Source organism: Solea solea, chromosome 18, assembly GCF_958295425.1.
Source record: "Solea solea chromosome 18, fSolSol10.1, whole genome shotgun sequence".
NCBI lineage: Eukaryota > Metazoa > Chordata > Actinopteri > Pleuronectiformes > Soleidae > Solea > Solea solea.
This window is the reverse complement of record NC_081151.1, coordinates 116,549-138,998: the sequence shown is the minus strand read 5'-3', so window position 1 is coordinate 138,998 and position 22,450 is coordinate 116,549. Positions and strand designations below refer to the sequence as shown.

The 22,450-nt window shown below is 40.1% G+C and overlaps 2 protein-coding genes across 3 annotated transcripts; one reads left to right on the top strand and one right to left on the bottom strand.

The window, feature by feature from the left end:
- The first annotated feature begins 1,962 nt into the window (after positions 1-1,962).
- On the top strand, positions 1,963-11,081 carry hhipl2 (HHIP-like 2). The gene is made up of 9 exons (XM_058616311.1): positions 1,963-2,347; positions 4,445-5,097; positions 5,946-6,089; positions 7,082-7,413; positions 7,502-7,628; positions 8,060-8,205; positions 8,278-8,359; positions 9,176-9,258; positions 9,775-11,081. Exons 1-9 carry the CDS (start codon positions 1,964-1,966, stop codon positions 10,209-10,211), a joined length of 2,388 nt encoding a protein of 795 aa, XP_058472294.1. The 5' UTR covers position 1,963; the 3' UTR covers positions 10,212-11,081.
- On the bottom strand, positions 4,936-21,638 carry marc1 (mitochondrial amidoxime reducing component 1). 2 transcript variants are annotated; one of them, XM_058616312.1, is made up of 9 exons: positions 21,338-21,638; positions 16,895-17,065; positions 16,212-16,368; positions 14,968-15,111; positions 14,217-14,278; positions 14,014-14,085; positions 13,712-13,805; positions 11,096-11,207; positions 4,936-5,023 (listed from the first exon to the last, which is right to left on the bottom strand). In XM_058616312.1, exons 1-8 carry the CDS (start codon positions 21,595-21,597, stop codon positions 11,130-11,132), a joined length of 1,038 nt encoding a protein of 345 aa, XP_058472295.1. In that variant the 5' UTR covers positions 21,598-21,638; the 3' UTR covers positions 4,936-5,023; positions 11,096-11,129. The 2 variants fall into 2 exon arrangements, with proteins under 2 accessions (XP_058472295.1, XP_058472296.1); XM_058616313.1 differs by lacking the exons at positions 4,936-5,023; positions 11,096-11,207 and having other exon boundaries at positions 12,957-13,805.
- Positions 21,639-22,450: the final 812 nt, after the last annotated feature.

Here is a 22,450-nt window from a genome sequence, read left to right as displayed (position 1 = left end):
GCTTAACCTGAAGTGTATCATTGAATGTTCACTACGTGTATTTCCTTTAGCTTGACACTTTTTTCTCCCCATCAAAACAAATGCGAAATAAAAAGAAGTTACGAAGTTCCGCTTCCGCTTCTACGTTTAGATGCACTCGTAGACCGGTTACTGCCATCTGCTGGAGAAAGCGCGTAATCTCGTCATTATTTATTATTTACCTGTTATTATAACCTGTTTATATTTGATACGTTTTTGTGTTTTCGCAGTATTAAAAAAGTGTCTAACATTCCTTAAGTGGAGTTTTACTTTTTCTTTTTAAAGTATGTGGAATATAATAGCACAAGTCAGTCCGATATTTTTAATTTATGATTTATGATTTAATTTATATATTCAGAGCAGCGAATCCCTCTGTTGGGCAGTGAAGGTACTACAAACGGACCACGAAGTCATTAAAAATAAATGCAACAGTTTTGAAATTTTTAAATATATTTAATTATTCAGAAATAATAAAGTCATTCAATTTCAATTCTTGTTTTATCTGACCAAAGATTAGTTTAGTTCACACAGTATTTGACCACAAATTGTGAAGTGAAGAACACGATTTTTCAAAAATACAACTGCTATTCTATTAAAACAAAGCTTAATGCAAATGGTTGAAGTATTCCTTTAACATGTTAAAACAGGACCCTGATGTCAGATGACATTACCTTTAATCCAGTGCATATATATAGTTATATTGTGGTTTCAATGACTGCATAAAGAGGAGAACACAAAGTAGTACAAGCCTTTACATTTATGTTGCTCATGACACGGAGGTCTGTACTGGAAGTTCATGCATTTCCATTTTTTTGGCCCTGGTGCAAAATGATGACACATAGGTTTTCTGTCGGCTACACTCAAATGGAAATGTGTTGGCGTGCCAGGACAGTAACTGTGTATCATGGCACCTGTGCTACATACACTGTCATCATATACTGGAGCTGCTGCCAAGTCATTGCACAGAGACAGCACACTGCTGCCCTGAGGCACTTTGACATGAATGTGAGACAAAATATCTGTTTGTGTGATGTTTGCCTGCCTCAACACTCTCTCTCTCTCTCTCTCTCTCTGTGTGTGTGTGTGTGTGTGTATGTATTTGTTACCTCTTTAGGACATTTCCTGGCATAAACCCTGACTTTTTCAGGACCAGTCGTCCTCACAGAGATGAAAACCTATAATAAGCAGAACCTCTGGTTTAAGAGGTTGGACTTGTGAGGTATTATGGTGAAGGTTATTGATAAGACTTTGTTAAATAATACTCTTAAATAATGGAGGTCAAAGCAGTGTCCTAACAAGAGCAGCTGTGCAAACGTGTGTGTGTGTGTGTGTTTTCTGTCATAAACATTGACCTTGTCAGGACCAGTCATCCTCATGGAGATCAAAACCTTGTCCTAATGAGGCAGAACGTCATTTCTGAGGCTCTGGTTTAAGTTTTGGCCAAAGATTTGAATAAGTAAGCCTAACCCTAACCTTATGGTTATTAACTGTTATGTGTTAGGGTTACTTTTTAGTGTGTAAAGTTTTATAAGGATACGTGTTATTGTTTTCATCACAGTCTATTTATATTTTATTGTTGTATTAATTTGTCATAATTTAAGGCTCATATTTCTTATAAAGAAGCACACGTTCCTTGTGATATTCATGTTTTATTTGATCTGTTTTTGGTAACATTGTGTTCTGATCAACTTTTTCTTCTCTGAAGTGATAAATAAAATATTATGTATCGAAACAGTTGAAGTAAAATGTGTATTGGTTTTGCCGTCTTTGCTGATTCTGTTATTAAGACATAAGAAAACATAATTATATTAACTTAATTATACATTTTACACTTTAAACTTTTTTTGTTTTATTTGTCACTCAAACGGGGCAGAGACTGCGCACGTCACGCACCTCTGGCTCATACATAAAGGAGAGCGGACAGATGCAGATCTGGGCAAACAACATGGCAAGCACACAAGATGCCGCGCTCCATCCACGCGGAGGAACCGACTGTGCGTCTTTATGCGCCGCGGCTCCAGGAATGAGCTCAACCAGAAACAAGCCGAGGACTCCCGATTCCATCCCACTGATCGTGTCAGTGATGCTGTCCCTGGTCCTGGTCCAGGTCCTGGTCCAGGAGGCATCAGCTCATCCTCAGTGTTTGGACTTCGAGCCGCCTTTCAAACCTCAGTGGCACCTGGAGTTCTGCAGGCAGTACGAGGAGTTCGGATGCTGTGACCAGAAAAGGGACAACATGATCGCGGAGAGATACTGGGACATCGTGGATCAGCTGGAGGTGGCGGGTCACGAGCTCTGTGCTGACATGTTGAAGGAAATCATGTGCCAGGTACACACGGATTTTCTGTCTTCTGTTTGGAAAAAAGTGTGCAACTATAACAATAGAATTATCAACATATTTGAAGAATTAAAATGACTTCTCTTCTGACTTCTCTCCAGTTTCTTACTGTAAATGTGAATGTTAAGTGATTTATTTGCTCCAGATCAGAAACAAAGTGAATAATTGTGGTTGAGAACGTCTTGATTTCCAGGTTTGGGAAACAAAGATCAACTGTGATGAATCGATTATGAAAATAATCATAAATTGCAGCCATAATTGTGGAGAATGTTTATAGCCCCCCCCCCCCCCTTTTTATTCCGTTTCAGATTGACTAATTTTCTTGGGTTATATTTAAATTATGATTATTTAATTATTGAAATGACATGGTCTACAACGCTCAACGTTCATACATATCAAGTTTTAAAAATAAAGTCATCTTCATTATGAGAATTACATCTGTAAAATGATCAAAGTCTTGAGGCAATGAAACTTTAATTTGTTGTAATTAACAGTTTTCTTTGACTCAACGTCTATTTAATACAATTTGAATTAACAGTTGGAGTGAAGACAGTTTAGAAAAGGTGAAGTAATTTGGTAATTATGAGTTATCCAAGGCGTAAAGAGAGATTTTATTACAGGAATAAGGTCCATAACCAATAATTCTGCAGAGAAAACTAATTGAAGGTGTGCAAGTCTGAGGCACAGGACGTTAAAATTAGATTGCAGGGCGAAGGCAAGAGGGAGTTTGTTGAGAATGGGGGGTGAGGACCCATTCTTGGACGACTCTGTGTCTAAAGCCACAATCAAGTGAACACAAGTGCTTCTTTAATGTGATGGTTGCAGTTTTTGAAGTTAGGCTGAAGGTGGTGCTGAAAGTTTGCTGCACTGAGAAACAGCATCAGTGAAAACAGGGCTGCTTGCTAATGGAGACGTCATGAAACGACGATTGAAGCCACTAAACAAAATTATCACCTAATACAAATCAAGCAGGAGTGTTTTCCAGCAGGAAACTGAAGTTTGTGTCACTTGTGTCACATAAAGTGCTCACTCTGCACCAAAGCTCATAGAAACAATCTGTGATTTTACAACAAGACACACAGGAGTTTTCATGCCTCCATTATTAAGTTCACCGTGTTTTATTCTCTGAAAATCTTTGTTTTGATGCACCAAAGTGACACAAACTTAGCAAAGGAGGGAGCAGAAGACCAGCATCTCCTGTAACCCAGCTACTTCAAAATGCACCATTTCTCAATGGACTTTGGTGCAGGAGAGTAAGCAGTGATCAAATGACATTTTTATCCAACAGTGAGACAAGCACATTGTACACTTATGCTAGTGCAGATTTTATTTGGTTATTTGTTGTTGTTTTTATTGTCCTCTCTGGTAAAGGACAAAAGGAAAGGATCTTTATTGTCATTATACAACTGACATTTCGAGGTTAGATGGAGGGTTGTTGATCAGAGCCAGATCAGACCAGACTGTGTCCAACATTCATACATTCGTAAATAAGAAATCAGGAAGGGGGAAAACACTTGCACACAACTATGTATATATATATATATACATGTATATATATGTATATATATGTATACACATACATGTATATATGCACACATACAGTTACATACAGTTGTCTTTCAACTGGAAGGTTGTGGGTTCACTTCCTGGCTCTGCTCGTCTATATGCGTCCTTGGGCAAAGACACTTAAGCACATGTTGAAGCGTGTAAAAACTGTAGACAGTAAAACAGCTCAAGACTTGAAAAGCTGGTTTTATTTGGTAGTAACGAGTAACAAAAATAGTTAGAGGAAATGTAGTGGAGTATAAGTACAAATTACTAGAAATATAATTAATAAAGTACATGAGTTAGATACATGAATTTTGTACTTAAGCAGAGTAATGAAGTATTTGTACTTTGTTACATTACAACACTGCACGGGGAGAACATGCAGAAAGAACTCCACGCAGAAAGGTCCCAGGCTGGGAATCAAACCCAGTACCTTCTTGCTGTGAGGCAACAGTGCTCACCACTATTGCACTGTCACCATGTTTTCACAGAACACCTCATAGCACTGTGATAACACTGTAGTGTGTCATGTTTTGTCAGGAGTGTTCTCCTTATGCCGCACATCTTTACGATGCCGAGGACCCGTACACACCTGTCAGAGAACTTCCTGGCCTCTGCTTCCACTACTGCTCCGACTTTCACAGCAAATGTCGCCATGTGCTGAAATACCTAAGCGGGAACCAGGTTCTGCAGGACGCTGCCGAACGGGACGTGTCCACGTTCTGCAGCATACTGGACCTCTCCGACAAGGACTACTGTTACCCCAACGTTCTGAAGACACCTGACCTCAACAGCAACCTGGGTCAGGTGGTGCAGGACCCCAGAGGGTGTCTGCAGCTGTGCCTGACAGAGGTGGCCAACAGTCTCAGGAACCCTGTGCTGATGTTGCACAGTGGTGATGACACACACCGCATGTTCATCGCCGAACAGGTGGGCTTTGTGTGGGTGTACCTGCGCGACGGCAGTCGGCTGGAGCAGCCGTTCCTGGACATGAGCGGGGAGGTGATGACCACGCCCTGGCTGGGGGACGAGAGAGGTTTCCTGGGGATGGCATTCCACCCCAAGTACAGGGACAACGGACGCTTCTTCATCTACTACTCCATCCAGGTTGATGGCAAACTGGAGAAAATCAGAATCAGTGAGATGAATGTGTCTGCCCATGATATGAACCTGGCTGATCATCAATCTGAGAGGTACACAGCTTTCTCTTTTTTTATAAACAAGCACAAACTGACCATGGTGAATATTTAAAACCCTTTTTTTCATAAAGTAAAATACATTGATTTAACCATTGAATACATTCAGAAAGGTTAGTGGCAGTTTAAAAGCTAATTGTAGGAATGGCACGACACCACTTTTTCATGTCTGATACCAAAGCAGTGGAGCTGAGGAATTTTGACCGGTGTGCATAGAAAATGAAGCAATAATAATAATAATTAGAGTCACCTTATCTGTCGCTCCATCTTCATCTGATTTCATTTTACCACTGTATGAAGTATATGTGAGGAAGAGGAGGATGACGAGAGAGTAAATGATCTGATCGAGAATAAAATCTCCCTCCTGTGAAAAGTGTAGCTGACTTTGCTCAGATGATTTACACCTCTGTGTTTTAATGTTGGTGATAAAGGTGTTAGTGAGGGAGCTCATTATGATCTCAGGAGAGCTTTGGTATAACAAGTTAGAGAACCGCATATATTATTGGGGTTAGGGTTTGGTATGAGATACTAAATAAATATAAGCCACTATGTTCCCATCCTGCAAGGATTATGAAGGGATTCTAAAGTTTATGTATTTCGGTTTTTTAAATTGTCAAAGAAAGTCTTGGCAATTTGTGAATGGCATGTTTTAAATTGTGGTTTCTATGCACAACTGATGAAGTGTTCAGGTGGTTGCAACTCCCATTATTTCAGCTAACAATGTAAAAAACCATCCTTCTTTTAAGTTAAGAATGTAAAAGAAGGATGAAACATGGCCTGAGGGCAGAATTAAAGATAAAAATAATTTACACATATATTTGTTTTTTTTAATTTTTTACCTTCAGAGTCATTTTAGAGATTGAGGAGCCGGCTGCAAACCACAATGGAGGACAGTTGCTGTTCGGCTTGGATGGATATTTGTACATTTTCACTGGAGATGGTGGAAAAGCCGGTGATCCATTTGGGAAGTACGGAAATGCACAGAACAAGTAAGATTCCTCAAGAGTGTGAACCAAGAGTGGGCACAGGTTTGTCAGAAAAACACCTGACCTTTAAACGTGAAGCACCTGTCCAAATGAGCTCATGTCATCATGATTTTGAATAGAAAACCTTTACACTGTTGCTATAGTAGCCTATGGCCACCAAAGGTTATCTTACATGCGTGACAAGGGTGAGTTTAGCCGAATAGTTCACTCATGTGCACACACCGACACTAACTTTTTGACCATTTATTTACCACTTTAAGCTAAATATTGAAAAACTTTAACCAAACCCAGGAGGCATTTCACCACTACTTTAACCTAACAATTAGCATTTGACCAAATCTTTTGACTAACTTGTTTTTAGCTTCCCACTGCTCCAGGCAACACCCCGAGATACTAATAAGGTCAAGTTTATTTATAAAGCACATTAAACAACAAGGTATAATAATAAATAAACAAGGTAATCAAATAAGGAAAATATAAAACCAATAAAACAACAAAGTAGGGAGAAGATAAAAACCATAAAAACTGTTCTAAATTTAGATGTTATATTCCACTCGAGTGACAAGAGGTGAGATTCAAGCAGGAGAACTTCAATCAGGGCATGCATGGAATGGTGAACTGTTCCACAGATTTGGAGCGGTCACTGAAAAAGCTTCATCACCTCAAAGTTTCAACCTGGATCTAGGAACATCTAAGAGAACCTGGTTGGTTGACCGCAGTGCTCTCATAGGGGTGTGGAGGCTCAAAAGATCTTCTAAAAAAGATCTACTAAATAAGATCTACGAAAAAAGATCTTCTAAAAAGATCTACTAAATAAGATCTTCTAAAAAAAGATCTACTAAATAAGATCTACTAAATAAGATCTTCTAAATCTATTTAAAATGTTAAAAGTCAGCAATAAAATCTTCCACTTATTGTATATGTTTCTGTTGCAAAGTAAAATGAAGTCATAACTATTAACCTTTGGTAAATATTGTTGTTGTTTTCCTGTCCAGGAGTGCTTTGTTGGGAAAAGTACTCCGGGTTGATGTGGATGTAAGGGACCCCAGAGGGAAACAATACACAATCCCCCACGATAACCCTTTCATCGGTGACCCAGACGCCCGGCCAGAGGTGTACGCATACGGGGTGAGAAACATGTGGCGATGCTCTGTGGACCGTGGAGACCCAGTGAGCCAGCGTGGCCGGGCCAGGATATTCTGTGGAGATGTCGGTCAAAACCGCTATGAGGAGATTGACATTATTGTGAAAGGAGGAAACTATGGATGGAGAGCTAAAGAAGGTTTCGAGTGCTACGATCTGAACCTGTGCCACAACTCCACACTGAGTGAGTATTTTTCCACTCACCACCTGTTATTTCTGCCATAATCTGCCAGATTTGAGTTAACACAGTGTTTCATTCTGTGCCACGACAGACGACGTCCTACCTATCTTTGCCTACAGTCATCATGTTGGGAAATCTGTGACAGGGGGATTTGTGTACCGAGGATGTGAATCACCCAATCTCAACGGCCTGTACATATTTGGAGACTTTATGAGTGGGTAAGATTGTTCTTTCTGTCAGCTATTTTTGTCAGCGGTCAATTTTTTTACTTTATTGAGCAACTAAGGAATTCAAATGACTTTGTATAAAAACTGGACAATGGGAGTCGAGCCATAACTTTATTATGTTAAGCTCAACTGCCTTTGATTTATAGATGGTCAATGGTTTTGTATTTATATCACAGATGACCGCTCAAAGCTGCTTTACACTACAGTTTAGCCGTTCACCCGTTTTTCTATCACTCATCTTTCATATCCAGCAGTGTCTTGCCCAAGGACACATCAGTATGTAGAATAGTGCAGCCGGGAAGCAAACCCGTCAGTGAGTCAGAGATTTACCTTCAGTGCAGAATCATCCAGAATTAAGTTTCAGTGGGAGTTGATTTTTCACATCAACACAAAGTGGAGAAGTGTTTGTTTGAATTTTGCAGACGAATATTTGCACTTGAAGAAGACAAGACAACGGGACACTGGAAAGAAAGACGCGTGTGCATGGGAGACACGAAAACATGCTCTTTTCCTGGACTCATCAATCATCACCACAAGTTCATAATCTCATTTGCTGAGGATGAAGCAGGTGACACTTCCTCCATCTCTTATTTTGATTCCATGAATGTGATGGAAATGAAAAGCCTGTTCTGTTTTTCAGGGGAACTGTATTTTCTGGCCACCGCTTACCCAAGCTCCTCCTCTCCCTTTGGAGCGGTTTTCAGATTCATGGATCCCTCCAGGTAGAGTGTCTGTTATATTTCACTGTTTGGGATGGATTCGTTACTAACACAAGAGGAATCTGGGTAATTCCATCATAAAATTGTATTTTTTATTTTTTTATTTTATTCAACCAGGTAATGACCTGTAATCGTGCCCTGAAGGCAAACATATGATTTAAATTTCTGAAGATGGAAGTGAAGTAGCCTCTCTGTCTTCATCAGATGAGATGTTAGTGCCACTGCTCTGTAGTTGCTGAGGTCCTAAATGATGGACTTATCTATTTATTGCATTCAACACCAATTCTGAAACATATCCCTGATGTTACAATGCTGCATGGTTGTCATAGATTTAGATATGACCCAAAGGAACTTCAGACTGTGCACTTAAATCATTAAAATACACCATGTTTGGTCTTGTTAGTGGCACTTTAGGTGTGTTTTGCCTTGTACTAGTTTCAGTCTACAGCCATGACAAATGATATGTTGTTTGACAAGTGTTAAGTCTCCTGATTCTATTTGTGCAACAACATTTAAAGTGCAACCACTGTCTTACTTTTTGCAGTCTGGTTATTTTTGAGGAAAGACAAAGTTAAAGTTGTAAAAACGCCACACAGTTTTAACCACATGAAGCCAATGAACAAAAAGAAACCACACTTTGGTCCAATAAACGTGTTGTTATGTCAAAAATGCAAAAGTTGCAATTGCATGGTTGCTTAATTGCTTGATACTTGGGTTGTGGCTGCAATGAAACAAGATGAAGATCAGTAGAGGTTTGTATTTTGGGGACATATCATGCACAAACTGGGGCTGTGACTGCTTATGTTTTAATCTGTGCAGGAGAGCTCCTCCGGGGAAATGTAAGCAGAAGCCAGTGCCTGTCAAAGTGAAAGGGAAAAAAATTCCATTTGTGCCCCAGGAACGTAAGTCTCCTCCTTTTTTCCTTACATTTTAATCTCCTCCTTTTCCTCTTATAGTTTAAAGTGTCATTTTTTATGGTTTGCACATACCAGACTCGTTGAGTCATTTGAGAGGCAACTTTTTGAGAGGCACATTTCTTTTTGACTGAGCTTGTCTGACAAACTGACATATGCATTTCATTTTGGGATGAAAAAGCAAAGTCAATGTGGACAAAATACAACCTCTTTCATTTTTACAAACTAAGATGCAAGATATTTGTGTTTGGTCACCAAAGAAAGATTTATATGTAAAGTTGTGCATAATTCACCAAACATCTCTGGTTTAATGACTCAAAATAATAGTGTTTCACATAATTAGCCGTTAAACAGTCAGAAAAGTGATAATATGCACAATTTATTTTTCTTTAAAAAGTGGAAGCTGAATGTTCTGTCCTAATCTATAAAATTCAACATACTCGTATATGTAACTGCAGAGATAAATCAATAAAAGTTATAATAATGGCTTCTGTGGCATTTCAGTGACCGTGCTGGACACAAGTGAAAAACCTACGAGACCACCACCAATAAAATTCAAACTCCCCACCAAACCACCAGCAACAAGCAGCCGGGTCAAACCTACAACGACGACAACAGCAACGATGATGAAGAAGGAAACACAACCAAGGAAGGAAAATCAAAAAAAAAATCAGAACAAGGAGAAAGTCAACATTCAGATGAGGGAGAAGAATTTGAGGCAGAAATCCAAGAAACTGATAAAGAAGTCAAAGCCGGTCAGTGGCAAAGCTAAAACAAAACCAAAGACCAAGAAAACTGCGTCAGCAGCAGCAGCATCAGCAGCAGCATCAGCAGCAGCAGCAGCAGCAGATCATGCTTTCATGAACAAAACAAAGACAAACCTAAATGTAAAAAGCAACAGGAGGAAGCGAGTCAATGCCTTCATGCCAAGAGTAAGATGATTAATAAGAGTGTCGCGTCTAACAAACATAAATGAAGAGCCAGCAGTGAAAAACCTCCATAACTCCACACTTAACATGCTTTAGCTTGTTTGCTAAACCTCTGTGAAAGCTGCAACATACAAATCGGCCATAAATTCACAGCTTTATGTCTCCTCGTGAGGATGATGCATGTTTTATGGGCTTTGATAATAAGCTGCTGTGTGGATTCAAGTCCAGATGAGGCGTTTCCTGCTCCTGCTCGTTTTCATGCCAAGCCTGAGCTAATTGTTTCTCGGCATTTCCACAAAAAATGTTGTGCTTTTCCTTTTATTCCTTTAAGGACGCAGCTGTCACACTCATGCACTCATGCAATCATGCACGTAATGACACAGCTTCATTTACATCTTATTTTTGACAGTCATAAAATGATCGGCCTAAGTTAATCACTGACCCCGTGTTTTTAGAACATAACAAACAGGCTGGAAATAGAAATGAGGAGCACACACACACACACACACACACACACACACACACAGTATATCCAACCCCAGTGTTGTTAACATGGTCTAAAAGTGTTAAAAATAAAGTATGTTAGAAAGTGTGTGTGTGTGTGAGGTTATCTGTAATTAAAGTGTAAACCTTGGATAACGACTGCTGCAAATGTAAAGCTGTCACTAAAGTGCTAAAGTGCACAACATAAATCTCACAATACTGCATTTTCTCTGCTGCTGATCTCGCCGCCTGCATCATGTTTTCTATAAATAATAAAATAAATATTAGATAAAAAGCCAATGTTTACAACTTTGTTTTTTTTGGGGGGGTCTGATGAGGTACATGGTTAAAGTAAATAAAGTTGACTTATGTAGCACTTTTCACATGGTTGTTGTAGTGATTAGCACTCTTACCTTTGCAGCAGGAAGATCTGGGTTCACAACCCAGTCAGAACCAGGCTCTGTCTTCATGGAGGTCACATGTTCTCCCTGTGTGTGTGTTTGGGTTTTCTGGGATCTGGATTACCTGGAAAATACAAACCAATGTGTTGAAACTTCACACAAATGTGTTTATATGTTACAAAGTGTATGCTTGATACAGTAGTGTCACATGATCCATCTATCAAGACTTCAGTTGCAACATTTCAGGTTTGTTTGTGCCGTAAATTGAGAGAAGGAGATTGTTAATGAAATAGAACCCTCTTCTAATCCCAGGTCATGTGGTTGGTTTTTGTGGTTGTTGTTGTTGTTGTTGTTCTCCCTGCGTGTGTGTGTGGCTTTTCTCTGAGAGCGGTCATTTTATAGAAAGTGACTTCAACTTCTATCAAAGTCATTTTCTGGTAAGATACTTGTACTTTTACTCAAGTATCACTTAAAGGTACTTTATACAAGACGGAATTTGAGTTCGTTTTTTTAAACAAAATTCATTTTCAGTTAGTTATCAGGTTAATTTTAAACTCTAGTTTTTATTTCAGTTGACAAAAAAGTCTTTTCAATGTTAGTTTTTCGTTATGTTGTTGTGTTCGAGAACTATAATAACAATGCATTCTATTTTTATTATACTGTGACATAAATCTCAGCTCACATATGTAAGGCAACACGTTTCAGCCATGTTGACATTTTAAAAAGTTGTCTCAAAGCACCAAGAAATAAAAGTAGACTTTAGTTCAGAGCTCATTTCCCTCCACATGAAGGTAAAGTGTACGAAGTGTAGACAGTCTTTGAACAGGACCCTCACTGATTACAGAGCTTCAGAACTATACATTAGAGTGTAAATGTCACTCATTAAAGGAACAAGGTGGCGCTGCGCACACGCACACACACACACACGTTCGACATTCATGATTTGAGGGGACATTGCATTGACCTAGATTTGTTTCCTGGAGACTTACTCTAACCCTAACCACAATTACTACTGGCCTAATCTTAATCCTAATCCTAGCCCTGACCTCAACCTAACCTTAAAACATATCTTCACCTTAAAATGTAGTCATTACGTTACAGAGACTTGATTTTTGTCCCCACAAGGAAGACAAGTCCCCATAATGTGACTGTGTAAACAGGTTTAGGTCCCCACAACATTAGTAATACCTGGACACACACACACACACTGGACAATGGAAGTGGCCCCTGGAGCCATGACCTGTGACTTTGACAAAAACAACATGGTTTCTTCTCGTTTTGCAGGTTTCAGTGTTTCCTTGAATTCCTTCTAATAAAGAAATGAGGCATAAACGATGTGTGAGGAGCTGCCCAGTGATGACACAGGTGAGGGAATTCAAGTGTAACCCATGCAGGCTATATATGAGGTATTCCTTAAAGTATTTAATTTGAACCATTGAAGTATGCATCACCTGAACTTCACATTAGAGCAGTGATTCTTCTAATCTTTGGTTCATTTTTCATGGAAAGTATGTTGTTTTAAAACAGGCAGAAAATAACGTATGAACCTTTAAATATCTATAGTACTAATCAAAGAGCTCTATATTTTAATTAACTATTTGCTTGCTTATTATTTAGGTTTGTTTAATTAAATAACACTGCACATTGTTAACAGTTTTATTCAGCTGCTGCTGTTACTGCAACACACAGCTCCAAGTGTCCCCGAGTACTAAAAGAAACATGCATCACACAACATGAGGCGCTGCAGAAAGTAGATTCTAATGTTTGTGTGTGAGAGGGAGACTGAGGAGAAAATGTAGGTCACAAATAATGGCGATGATTTGTTTTTATGAATAAAAGATAATAATAACATTTTAATAACCAGACGATTCCATTGGATCAGAAATATGTTTAATTCAGACCTTGTGGTACAATCTGAGGGAGATGCAGATGAGAGATAGCATAAATAAAACGGTGTAAACAGTTTCTATAAACAGACGTATGTGTGCGTTACTGACATCAGCTTTAAAAGTATTCTGTTGTTCAAAGTGAAACCGTTTTTAAAAACATGAAATAAATGAGACAGTGTTGCAGCAGCTGACAGGAGAGAGAAAAGGTAGCATCTTCAACTGCACAGAGCGTCACTTCTGACTTCTGTAAGATATACGTCAGATTATTTTAGATAGGGCAGCCCGCGGCCAAGTGGAAAGGGAACTTGGCTTGTAACCGGAGGGTCGCCGGTTCATATCCCCACCTGGCCAAAAACGTGTACAATCGCCTGAATGTACAAACGGTTGCTTACATCAGCAGGAATTTCAAAAACTATTCACAGTTTACAACCGTGTACGTGACAGATTACCGGATATGGTTGGACCGGTTTATTAAACCCTAACCCAGGAGGAGACGGTGCATTTCGTCAACTGCATTGTAAAATACTATTTTAAAAATCATGAATACATTTGTTCAAATATAACATAATGTGTGTCACAGCACTGCTGCCTCACACCAAGAGTGAGAGCGAGATCGAACCCTGACCCCAGCGACCTTTGTGAGGGGCATAGAGATGAAAATGGATTTCACAAGCATTCTGACAACATACTTTGTCTGACTGTGACATTAACAGCTGACTGTGTAAACCACGTCGCCCACCTGCAGGATCCCCGTCTTCTTCACTGTGTGCAGTTGTCCAAACAGCGGAGAGGATTTGTAGATGTGCTTCTCCGACGGGTCACACAGACGATAGCTGAGGAGGAAACAGCGTCACAGAGTTCAAAGGTACAAAATGAGGTGGAAAAGCAAGCAAGACGTTTGTGAGCCAGCCTTTCGGGGTAACCTAACCCTGCACAAGGTCACATGATCTAGTTTTCACCTTTTTAATGTCAGGGACAGTAGGACCTACTAATGACACACACACACACACACACACACACACACACAATGTTGAAAGTTACCTCTTCAGTGTTTGGTAAGGCTCTTTTCTGTGGAATATACCAGTGTCAGGGTCGACTGTCGTGAAAAGACACCTGCAAACGAGAACAAATGCCCAGGATTATTCCACTAAAACCTCAATAATTAAATGTGAACATTTGATTTTCCTCTGCATCAGTTTAGGACTGAGTTAATAAATGATGACTTGTGTCTGTGGCGAGGTTACCTTCCACATGACATGACTCGCTGCAGACGCACGTTGCCAATCTGGATCTCGTCCCATGAATCCTGAAATAAAGAGGCAGGTGGTTTCGGAGTAGGAAGAGATAAATTAAGAAGGAGATAAATTTAGTTGATGCAGCTTCTGACAGCGAGCGATCAGTCAGAGCTGTAGTGTATAGAGAAAACAGACTTTCATTGTTTGACAGGTCTGAGCTCGTCTGTGAAGACAGTTAAAAACACATCACCCTGGTGTTTTGGAGCCTCATAAGTGGAGAAGCTTGAAAACGCTGCTGGCTCCATTTTAGCAATGTATCGCTATATGATTGTCTAGCATTACATCAATCATCACAGAATCGTATTGTGATCCATCCTAAAATGTACCAGTAACCCAGTGTTTCCCAATCCTGGTCCTCAGGGACCAACTGCCCTGCACGGTAGAGATGTTTCCTTGCTCCAAAAGTCAAAGTCTTTATCACAGAACTTATTTGTTTATGGAAGATAAAGCAGAATCAGAGGTCACGTTTCATTGTTGTTAGTACTTTGTGAAACTAATCAACTGCAGAGGACATCATCAATGTCCCATTAATGCTACTGAATACGTACATCATGTGACCATTGATGCAGATTACTGCTACTACAGAGCTGAAACACGCAGAACTTCTTTTTAAATGATGTGAAAATGCTGTTTTTAAATGAAAACACGGCAGTGTTGTTGCAGCCATGGACAAACAAGAGGAACCAGCAGATGAACTCACCTCAGCAAATGCCTCGCAGTCACTGATCACAATGTTTGGACGGAACTGTTTCGCATTCAAGTCCTTCTCCGACTTGCTGCTCAGATTGTGAACAGAGGCCTCCGACAACAGCATCACAGGTCCGACGTCTGTGTATGCTAACCTCTGGATAAATGAGAAAACACAAGGAAGGAAAATTAAGGCCGAGCAGTGTTGTGTGCGTCCAATGACGTGATTTACAAGACCTTGACATTTAAGTTCATCCTTAAACTCCAGGTGAACATCTGAAGACTTCTCTATAGATATTGTTTAAAAAAAAAAGAATGGGACAGGCAAAAAACCCTGAAATCAAGATTATAGCGATTTTGAATTAGAGAGATGAAGTTTACATTAAAAAGGGTTCAATTCAAGGACTTTCCAGGACCAATTCAAGGACTGAATGTGCTGACACAGCTTAAGATGGAGGGCAACTTGTAAGAGCTTTGTCTTCGTCCATGATGGCGTCCACTTTTATTCATGTGCATAACATCCATCCTCTCTGCTGTACAATGTACTGTATGCACTATCATATACTGCATATTTCCCTTACTGGCTCCCACTTTTACATATCCTTTCTAATTTTTATCAAAGGTATTGGTGCACTGTTTTTTCTTCTTTTTTTAATTCTTTTTATCTCTTCACTTGCACTACTAGAGCTGTCCTTTAACCTTGTTGTACACTGTATAATGACAATAAAGATGATTCTGATTGGGATTCTGATCTGGACAAGTGATTGTTGGTCAAAGTCAGTCTTTGTCTTTTGTCCTTGGTGAAACAGAGATTCTGGAATTTTCACGTCGCCATTTTCTCTCTCTTTCTTAACTTTACTCGCTCATTGAAGATGTCTCCATGTTTGTCCTGTGTCGTCTCATCTACGTACATCAAGCAACGCAGGACATGAAACAGTAGGTGGCGTCGTAGGGGGGGACATTTACCTTAATATCAACTTCACTTCTTTACTGCACAAAATTCAAGCACTTTCAAGGATTTCAAGGACCCGTGGGAACTCTGTTTAAAAAGTGCATAAAACTGGAGCAGTAAAACCTGGACAAGGTCATTCAAAGTGTCTTATGCAAAACATAAAAGATGATAAAACAGAGGGATTTGGAAATAATCTAAAAAAAAAAAAGAGTTCAACAAAGAGTCAGAGATAAAAATATAATATCATTTAATAAAAGGTGTAGCAAAAAGTATAAAGAAGATAAAGACACAAACATGGTCACTACCTCATATGGTGAGAACAGAGTCTCTGGAGACTGTCTCCCCTTCATCTGAGGTTCAAAGTGAACCAAGCGAAAGGTTTTGTTTACTCCAAAATAACGAGTGAGCCAGCGAGACACCTCGTCTCCGCAGTCCCGACCCTGGCTCTCACCGCGATAAACTCTGCAGCACAAAGACAACAGCAAGGGTAAGTCTAAAAACAGGATACGCAACATTAACTATTTTTAAAAGATGTTTTATTTCCTGAATGACGTCAATACGTCTTCTTAGCAGTCCAAAAAAAATCTACCAGTCTTGATTTCTTCACTATTTTCTTTCTACCTGTGTTGTGGCGTCTTCTTTTATTTCTGTGTCTAAGCCGAGTGGAACTGTGGAACATGTGCTGCATACAGGCGAGTTCATTCCACTTTCTTTGTAAAACAGTTTAGATATAAATATATCTGAGACACCGATACATCTGAGAGATATGTGAGACACTGATCTATCTGAGACACCGATAAGATAAGATTTCCAAATACATTGTTATAGCAGCAAAGACAGTAAAGATAATAAATAATATGTAATAAAAAGATATATATATCAGATATGTGTGCCGATATGTTGCTTCTGAGACATTGATTTTTTTTAACATATAAATTTCACATACACACACGCACGCACGCACACGCACACACACACACACACACACCTGCAGTGAATAACAGGGTTGTTGGATTGTTCGAGGGGAAAGTTGAGCTTGTCCATGTTTGGTCCGTTCAGACAGAGTTGACCTCTGTCACAGGTCAGAGACACGAGGACGAGACTAGGCTGATGGACGCCGGTCACCATGCGTCCGTCCTCCGTCACCACCAGCCAGTGTCTGCCAACCAAAACAAACGCACCCTTGTTTCAGCAAAACTGTTAAAGAGAACACAAATGTCTCTGGGAATCATCATCATCATCATCATCATCATCATTATTATTATTATTATCATTATTATTGTTAGTGCCTGCTGCTGCAAGGCATTCTAGTGAGAACCTAGAATTCCGGAGGTATTCTGATTTTATAAAGAGTGTGTATTGCGTCCGTAGGCGTGGCGCTAAAGTGACAAACTCTTCTCCTGCCCACAATTTCTAACCTACACAGTCATTTTAATATGACTTGTAGTTTTTCTTAAAATACCCTAAAAGTGCAGAGAGTTCTGCTCAAAGCTCTCATTCACTCCCATGTTAAAAGTCTTTGGAGTTTTGGAAAAATCAAGACAAGGGTGATTTTTAAATCGCCTCCTGACGCTCACAAACCAAACATTTTCTCTGTCATCAACCATTCTTGAAATATGACAACATGCTGTTTTCTCTGTTTCTCAGAGGTTTGGGAGAAGCACAGGTGTGTGCGTGACAGGACGAAGCGGGGGGGGGGGGGGGGGGGGGGGATTAGGGAGGGGCTGGTGAGTCTCTCTGTATTGAATTGTCATTCTTCCACCCAAAACTTTGCCGTGTAACTCCTCCCACATTTGAGATACCCCCACACGTCCTATAACAAAACGTGCGGTTTGAATAGCTTATGAGTTATTCTCTTTTAAAGGGTGATTCCACCAAAACAACGCTTTGTCTAAATACTTCAAGTTTTAAAGGTTCAATCCACGTTTTCAGATTTTATAATGCAGGTGTTAGAAACTGATTTTTGGGAAGGGGGGAAGGGGACATATTATGCAAAATCAACTTTTTAATCATTTTAATACTTATATTTGGGACTCTGGAGGCCCTACCAGTCGCCAAAGTTTGAAAAACGAAGACTCAGTCTTAGTGTAAGTGTAGGAGTAAACATGTGATGTTGAATTCCTTGCGCATTGTGACGACCAGGGGTGGAAAGTAACGAGTTACATTTACTCTCATTACTGTAATTGAGTAGTTTTTTAGTGACACATTCATGATATAGTCTACTCTTTCTACATGACACTTTAAGAAATAGGAATTGATCTATTAATATAAAAAATATTTTAACTATATGTTTTATGAAAACATGGTATTGATTATATGATGATGTTTGTTTGTTTTTTGTTCACAGAGGAAACATCCTTCAAAGATGAAAGTCTATACTGATCTCGTGGCAGCACGGATGCGGACCCTGGAACCAGAAAAAACACCAAGCAAGCAAGCAAAAATATCTGACTTGGTGGCAGTGGGTGGAACCAAACGTGTGCCGCAAACAAAAGTTGACAAGGTTTGGATTAACTTCATTTGTCAAGGCCTTCATCCATTTGCTGTGGTTGAACAACCTGCTTTTAAAGAACTTGTATCAACACTGAATCCTCTATGCAAGATCATTTCCAGACCCACTCTCCGGGCCAGAATACAGGCAGCTTCCACTCAAATGAAGAAGGCTGTGGTGTCACACCTCAGTGGAGTCAGTTATGTCGCAACTACCACCGATTGTTGGACAGCACACCAGTGATCTTCCAGTTAGAAGCAAAACTCGGACGACTGGAAGTATCCTGCAAGTTATGCCTACCACTAATCAGATCCACTCAGGTTGGTGTCCAGAAGCGCTTTCGTGGGATGATGGAGGACCCTGAACTGATAGCTGCAGCGATCCTTCTGCCAAAATTCAAGACCACTTGGACTGAGAAAGCCAACATCATAGAAGCAGGTATGATTTTCATCACTTATTATTATTAAAGGTATCGTTTGGATTATTGATGGGGGATGTTTAAACTACATATAGTCAGTGTATCACCTACTGTAGATGCGGGTCACCTCACACACAGTTTGGAGAAGAGGAGTCTCCACTTCTTCAGCATAGAAGCAAAGCAGTGTACTGCTGTGTGCAGGGCCAGCAGCAAAACATGTTTGCCACCTTTAAGAAGGCTTAGTCCAATATCATACATGTAACAAAATAATGAGCCTGTCTACATGAGTGTAGAAAATGTTTTGGTTTTTGTAGTGGCAACATTATAATGAAAAAAATGAAAGCCTAAGTGTCTGATATATTCTATGTGTTTTGTGTGTATTTGTCACTTAACACAGGTTTGGCCTATGTGAAGCATCACATTGAGCACATGACAGAGGATGAGATGGAGCATGTCGGCCACTCATCAGATGAGGACGATTTCTTCTCATCACTGAAGTCCAAAAAATCAAAAGGCACAAGTGAGCTAGATGAGTTCCTTGCCTGTGCCTCAGACAAAATGGACCTGCTGAACTCTTTTCCTCTCATCAAAAAGCTCTCTCTCAAACTCAACACTGGCCTGCCTGCTTCTGCTGCTTGTGAGCCCCTCTTCAGCTGTGCTGGACTGCTGTTCACTGCAAACTGAGCTAGAATGAAACTTTGAAATCCAGCTCCTGCTCAAACTAAATAGCAAGTTCATTGAGTAATTAAAATGAGGAAATGAAGCAGAGCAGGAGGAGAAAGAAACGGAGTAAAAAGTGTTTCTGTTGGTTATCAGTGAAACGACTTTCACTTCAACTGAGTTTTGTTAACATTTATTTTCATATGTGGGATAATGTTGTTCTGCTTTTATGTCTTGATGAGCTAAAGACAGTTTCCTGTTGATTTTCTGTTCTATACAGTGAGATGTGAATGAAAGCTCAGGCATGAATCAAGTCATGATTATTTTGTAAAATTTGGATTTATTTGTGCAGTTCTTGATAAATGTGTATCTCTGTACACCTGAATATGCGACAGGTGCAACTTGAAAACGATACCATTTCTGATTATTATTTCTGACTCACCTGATGGTGCAGAGTCCTGAAAACCAGCTCCTGTTCAAACTAAATAGCAAGTTCATTGAATAATTAAAGAGGAACTGTAATCTGGATCTATCACTGTATGTGTTTGCTTTAATAAAAAAGTGAGTTTGAGCTTTGTGTATGTTTTTTTACTTGTACCCCCCCCCCCCCCAACCTAAAAGAAGTAACTAAGTAACTTTTACTCCGAGTACATTTTAAATTAGCTACTTTTTACTTGAGTAGATTTTTAAACCAATACTTGTACTTAAGTAAAATTTCATCAAGGTAACAGTACTTTTACTTGAGTAGATTTTTTTGGTACTCTTTCCACCCCTGGTGACGACACAATGTGCATTTCACCTCGAATGTTGCCACCCCACCAGGAAGTTTACTTCGAGAGCTCCACCCTAGCTCTACCTTGTCCCTATAAAATGCCAGAGTGCAGGCGAGGGAGGAAGAGCGGTGTTATGTCAACACTGAGGGACAAGTGTGCTGTTCCTGGCTGTTTAACACAAACTTCCAGCCTCTGAGGATTTGCGTGTCCAGTGGATAAGTTTTACATATGAAGCTAATGATATTGGTGTGTGATGATCCCTCTGGCAGGCGTTACAGAACACTGTACACCAAAACTGCTAGACACAAGAACAGTTTCTTCCCCCAGGCCGTCACACTACTGAACACTTAACCAGTTTATTTATTCACTATTTTGCACCTTATCGCTTATATACATAAATATATATATTTAAAAATAGACCGAACCTCTGGACACCCTATTTATTCACTTTCGTTGAATGTATGTTAAGTTATGTTGATGTTTACGTTTAATGTGCAGCGTGTGCTGGATAAAACCGGAGTCAAATTCCCTGTATGTGTTCACATACTTGGCCAACTGCTGTCAGCTAACGTAGCACCAGAGACATGACGTCTTTGTTCTTTCCTGCTGCTATTTTATTAGAGACTCATTGAAAGTTTATGCCGTGTCAGTGCAGGCGGTTGACTCGGTCTAAGATACTGAGTTAGGGTTAGGCTTTGACACACCCCCTGGAAGAAGTGGGTGTGTTTACCTGTGTCTCATTTGCATGTAAAGGGACCAGGCACAAAACCTAGCATTCTGAAAGGGGCGGTTTTGGCAGGGTTATTGAACTGCTATGGTGCTTCATCCTTATGGTATTTTGACCAAAGCCTGTCACAGACATGTTCATTAAGACACCAGGGAACTAGTTTAACTTGGAGAAATAGGGTATAATATGTCTCCTTTAAAGGTTCAATCCACCCGAATGATCAGATGAGATGGGAGAGTTTTTTTTATATAAAGTTAACAGAATGTTAATATAAAAAAAAAACCACACACACACTTAAGTTGTCCAAACGTGAGTCCACACTTGAGAGCCACACACGCAAACGCGCGCGCACACACACCTACCTGTCTTGCAGCTGTCCATGGCTGAGTCCAAACTTGTGACATTCCGCCAGCGCGACACTCAGAGCTTTCCCGGACTTGAGCGGGTGCACGAGCAGCTGAGAAACGACCCCCACACGGAGCAGCTTCTCCGGTTTACGCAGGTATTTAAATGCGAGTCCGAAACCCAGAAGCGCAGCTGCACCAACTCCTGCTCCGAGGACAAGAAGAGCGCTTCTCTTGTTCTCAGCTAACGCGTTCAACACCTGCGTCTTCACCTCCATTTAGAAAAAAACCTCACTGACACTGAGCTGATAAAGATCTTCTTCCTCTTCTTCTTCAGGTGTCAACGTAAGATGTTTGCACACAATGTATCGGTGCATTACTAGCACCTAGTGGAAGGTATGCATGGATGAATGTGTGAATGAATGAATGTGTGGATGAATAAATGTGTACATGTTGTATGTTGGATGAATGTGTGCATGGATGGTTGAATGCGTACACGTTGTATGTGTGGATGAATGTGTGCATGAATGAATGTGTGGATGAATGTGTGCAAGGAAAGATGAATGCGTACATGTTGTATGTGTGGATGAATGTGTGCATGAGTGAATGTGTGGATGAATCACCCGTGAATCACTCACACAATACATTTCTATGCATCTTTCATTCACATTCACACCTGTCTCGCCATGTAGGCTTATGGAGCTGGGAATGAAACCCACAACCTCACTCCACCATTGATCTACTCGTCTCTTTTTAAATACTTGAGAACATTTGATATCAGAACAACTTTAAGACTTTTAACTCCAGTACCAAAGGTCCCGTGAGTCTGCTGACGACTGCAAACACAAACAAAGAAAAGATTTCCCCGTCCGTGTCCGCACGCTCGCTGACACCTCGTGTTTCAGAGAAGAGACGGTGACATCACGTCTCAGCTGACCTCAGTGGAACTATTTTTGTCTTTGACACAGATACTCAGGAGAAAACAGCAGATGCTCCAGCCACAGGAGGGCGATACAGTGGACAGCAGCTCCTTCTGTTGCTTCTCTCTGCACATGTCATGTCTGCTTTGATGTGATGATGATGGCCAGAGAATTCAAATCATTTCTCTTCCCAACAAAGGATGACCTGATG

Bases quoted from the DNA above. Each gene is read 5' to 3' on its own strand.
- hhipl2 (XM_058616311.1), top strand. From the start codon at position 1,964: ATGGCAAGCACACAAGATGCCGCGCTCCATCCACGCGGAGGAACCGAC. The intron at 6,090-7,081 runs GTAAGATTCCTC...TTTCCTGTCCAG, and splicing joins TACGGAAATGCACAGAACAA to GAGTGCTTTGTTGGGAAAAG. The intron at 7,414-7,501 runs GTGAGTATTTTT...GTGCCACGACAG, and splicing joins GTGCCACAACTCCACACTGA to ACGACGTCCTACCTATCTTT.
- marc1 (XM_058616312.1), bottom strand. From the start codon at position 21,597: ATGGAGGTGAAGACGCAGGTGTTGAACGCGTTAGCTGAGAACAAGAGA. The intron at 15,112-16,211 runs GTAGTGACCATG...TCATTTATCCAG, and splicing joins CTCTGTTCTCACCATATGAG to AGGTTAGCATACACAGACGT. The intron at 13,806-14,013 runs GTAACTTTCAAC...TTTCCTCCTCAG, and splicing joins CCTTACCAAACACTGAAGAG to CTATCGTCTGTGTGACCCGT.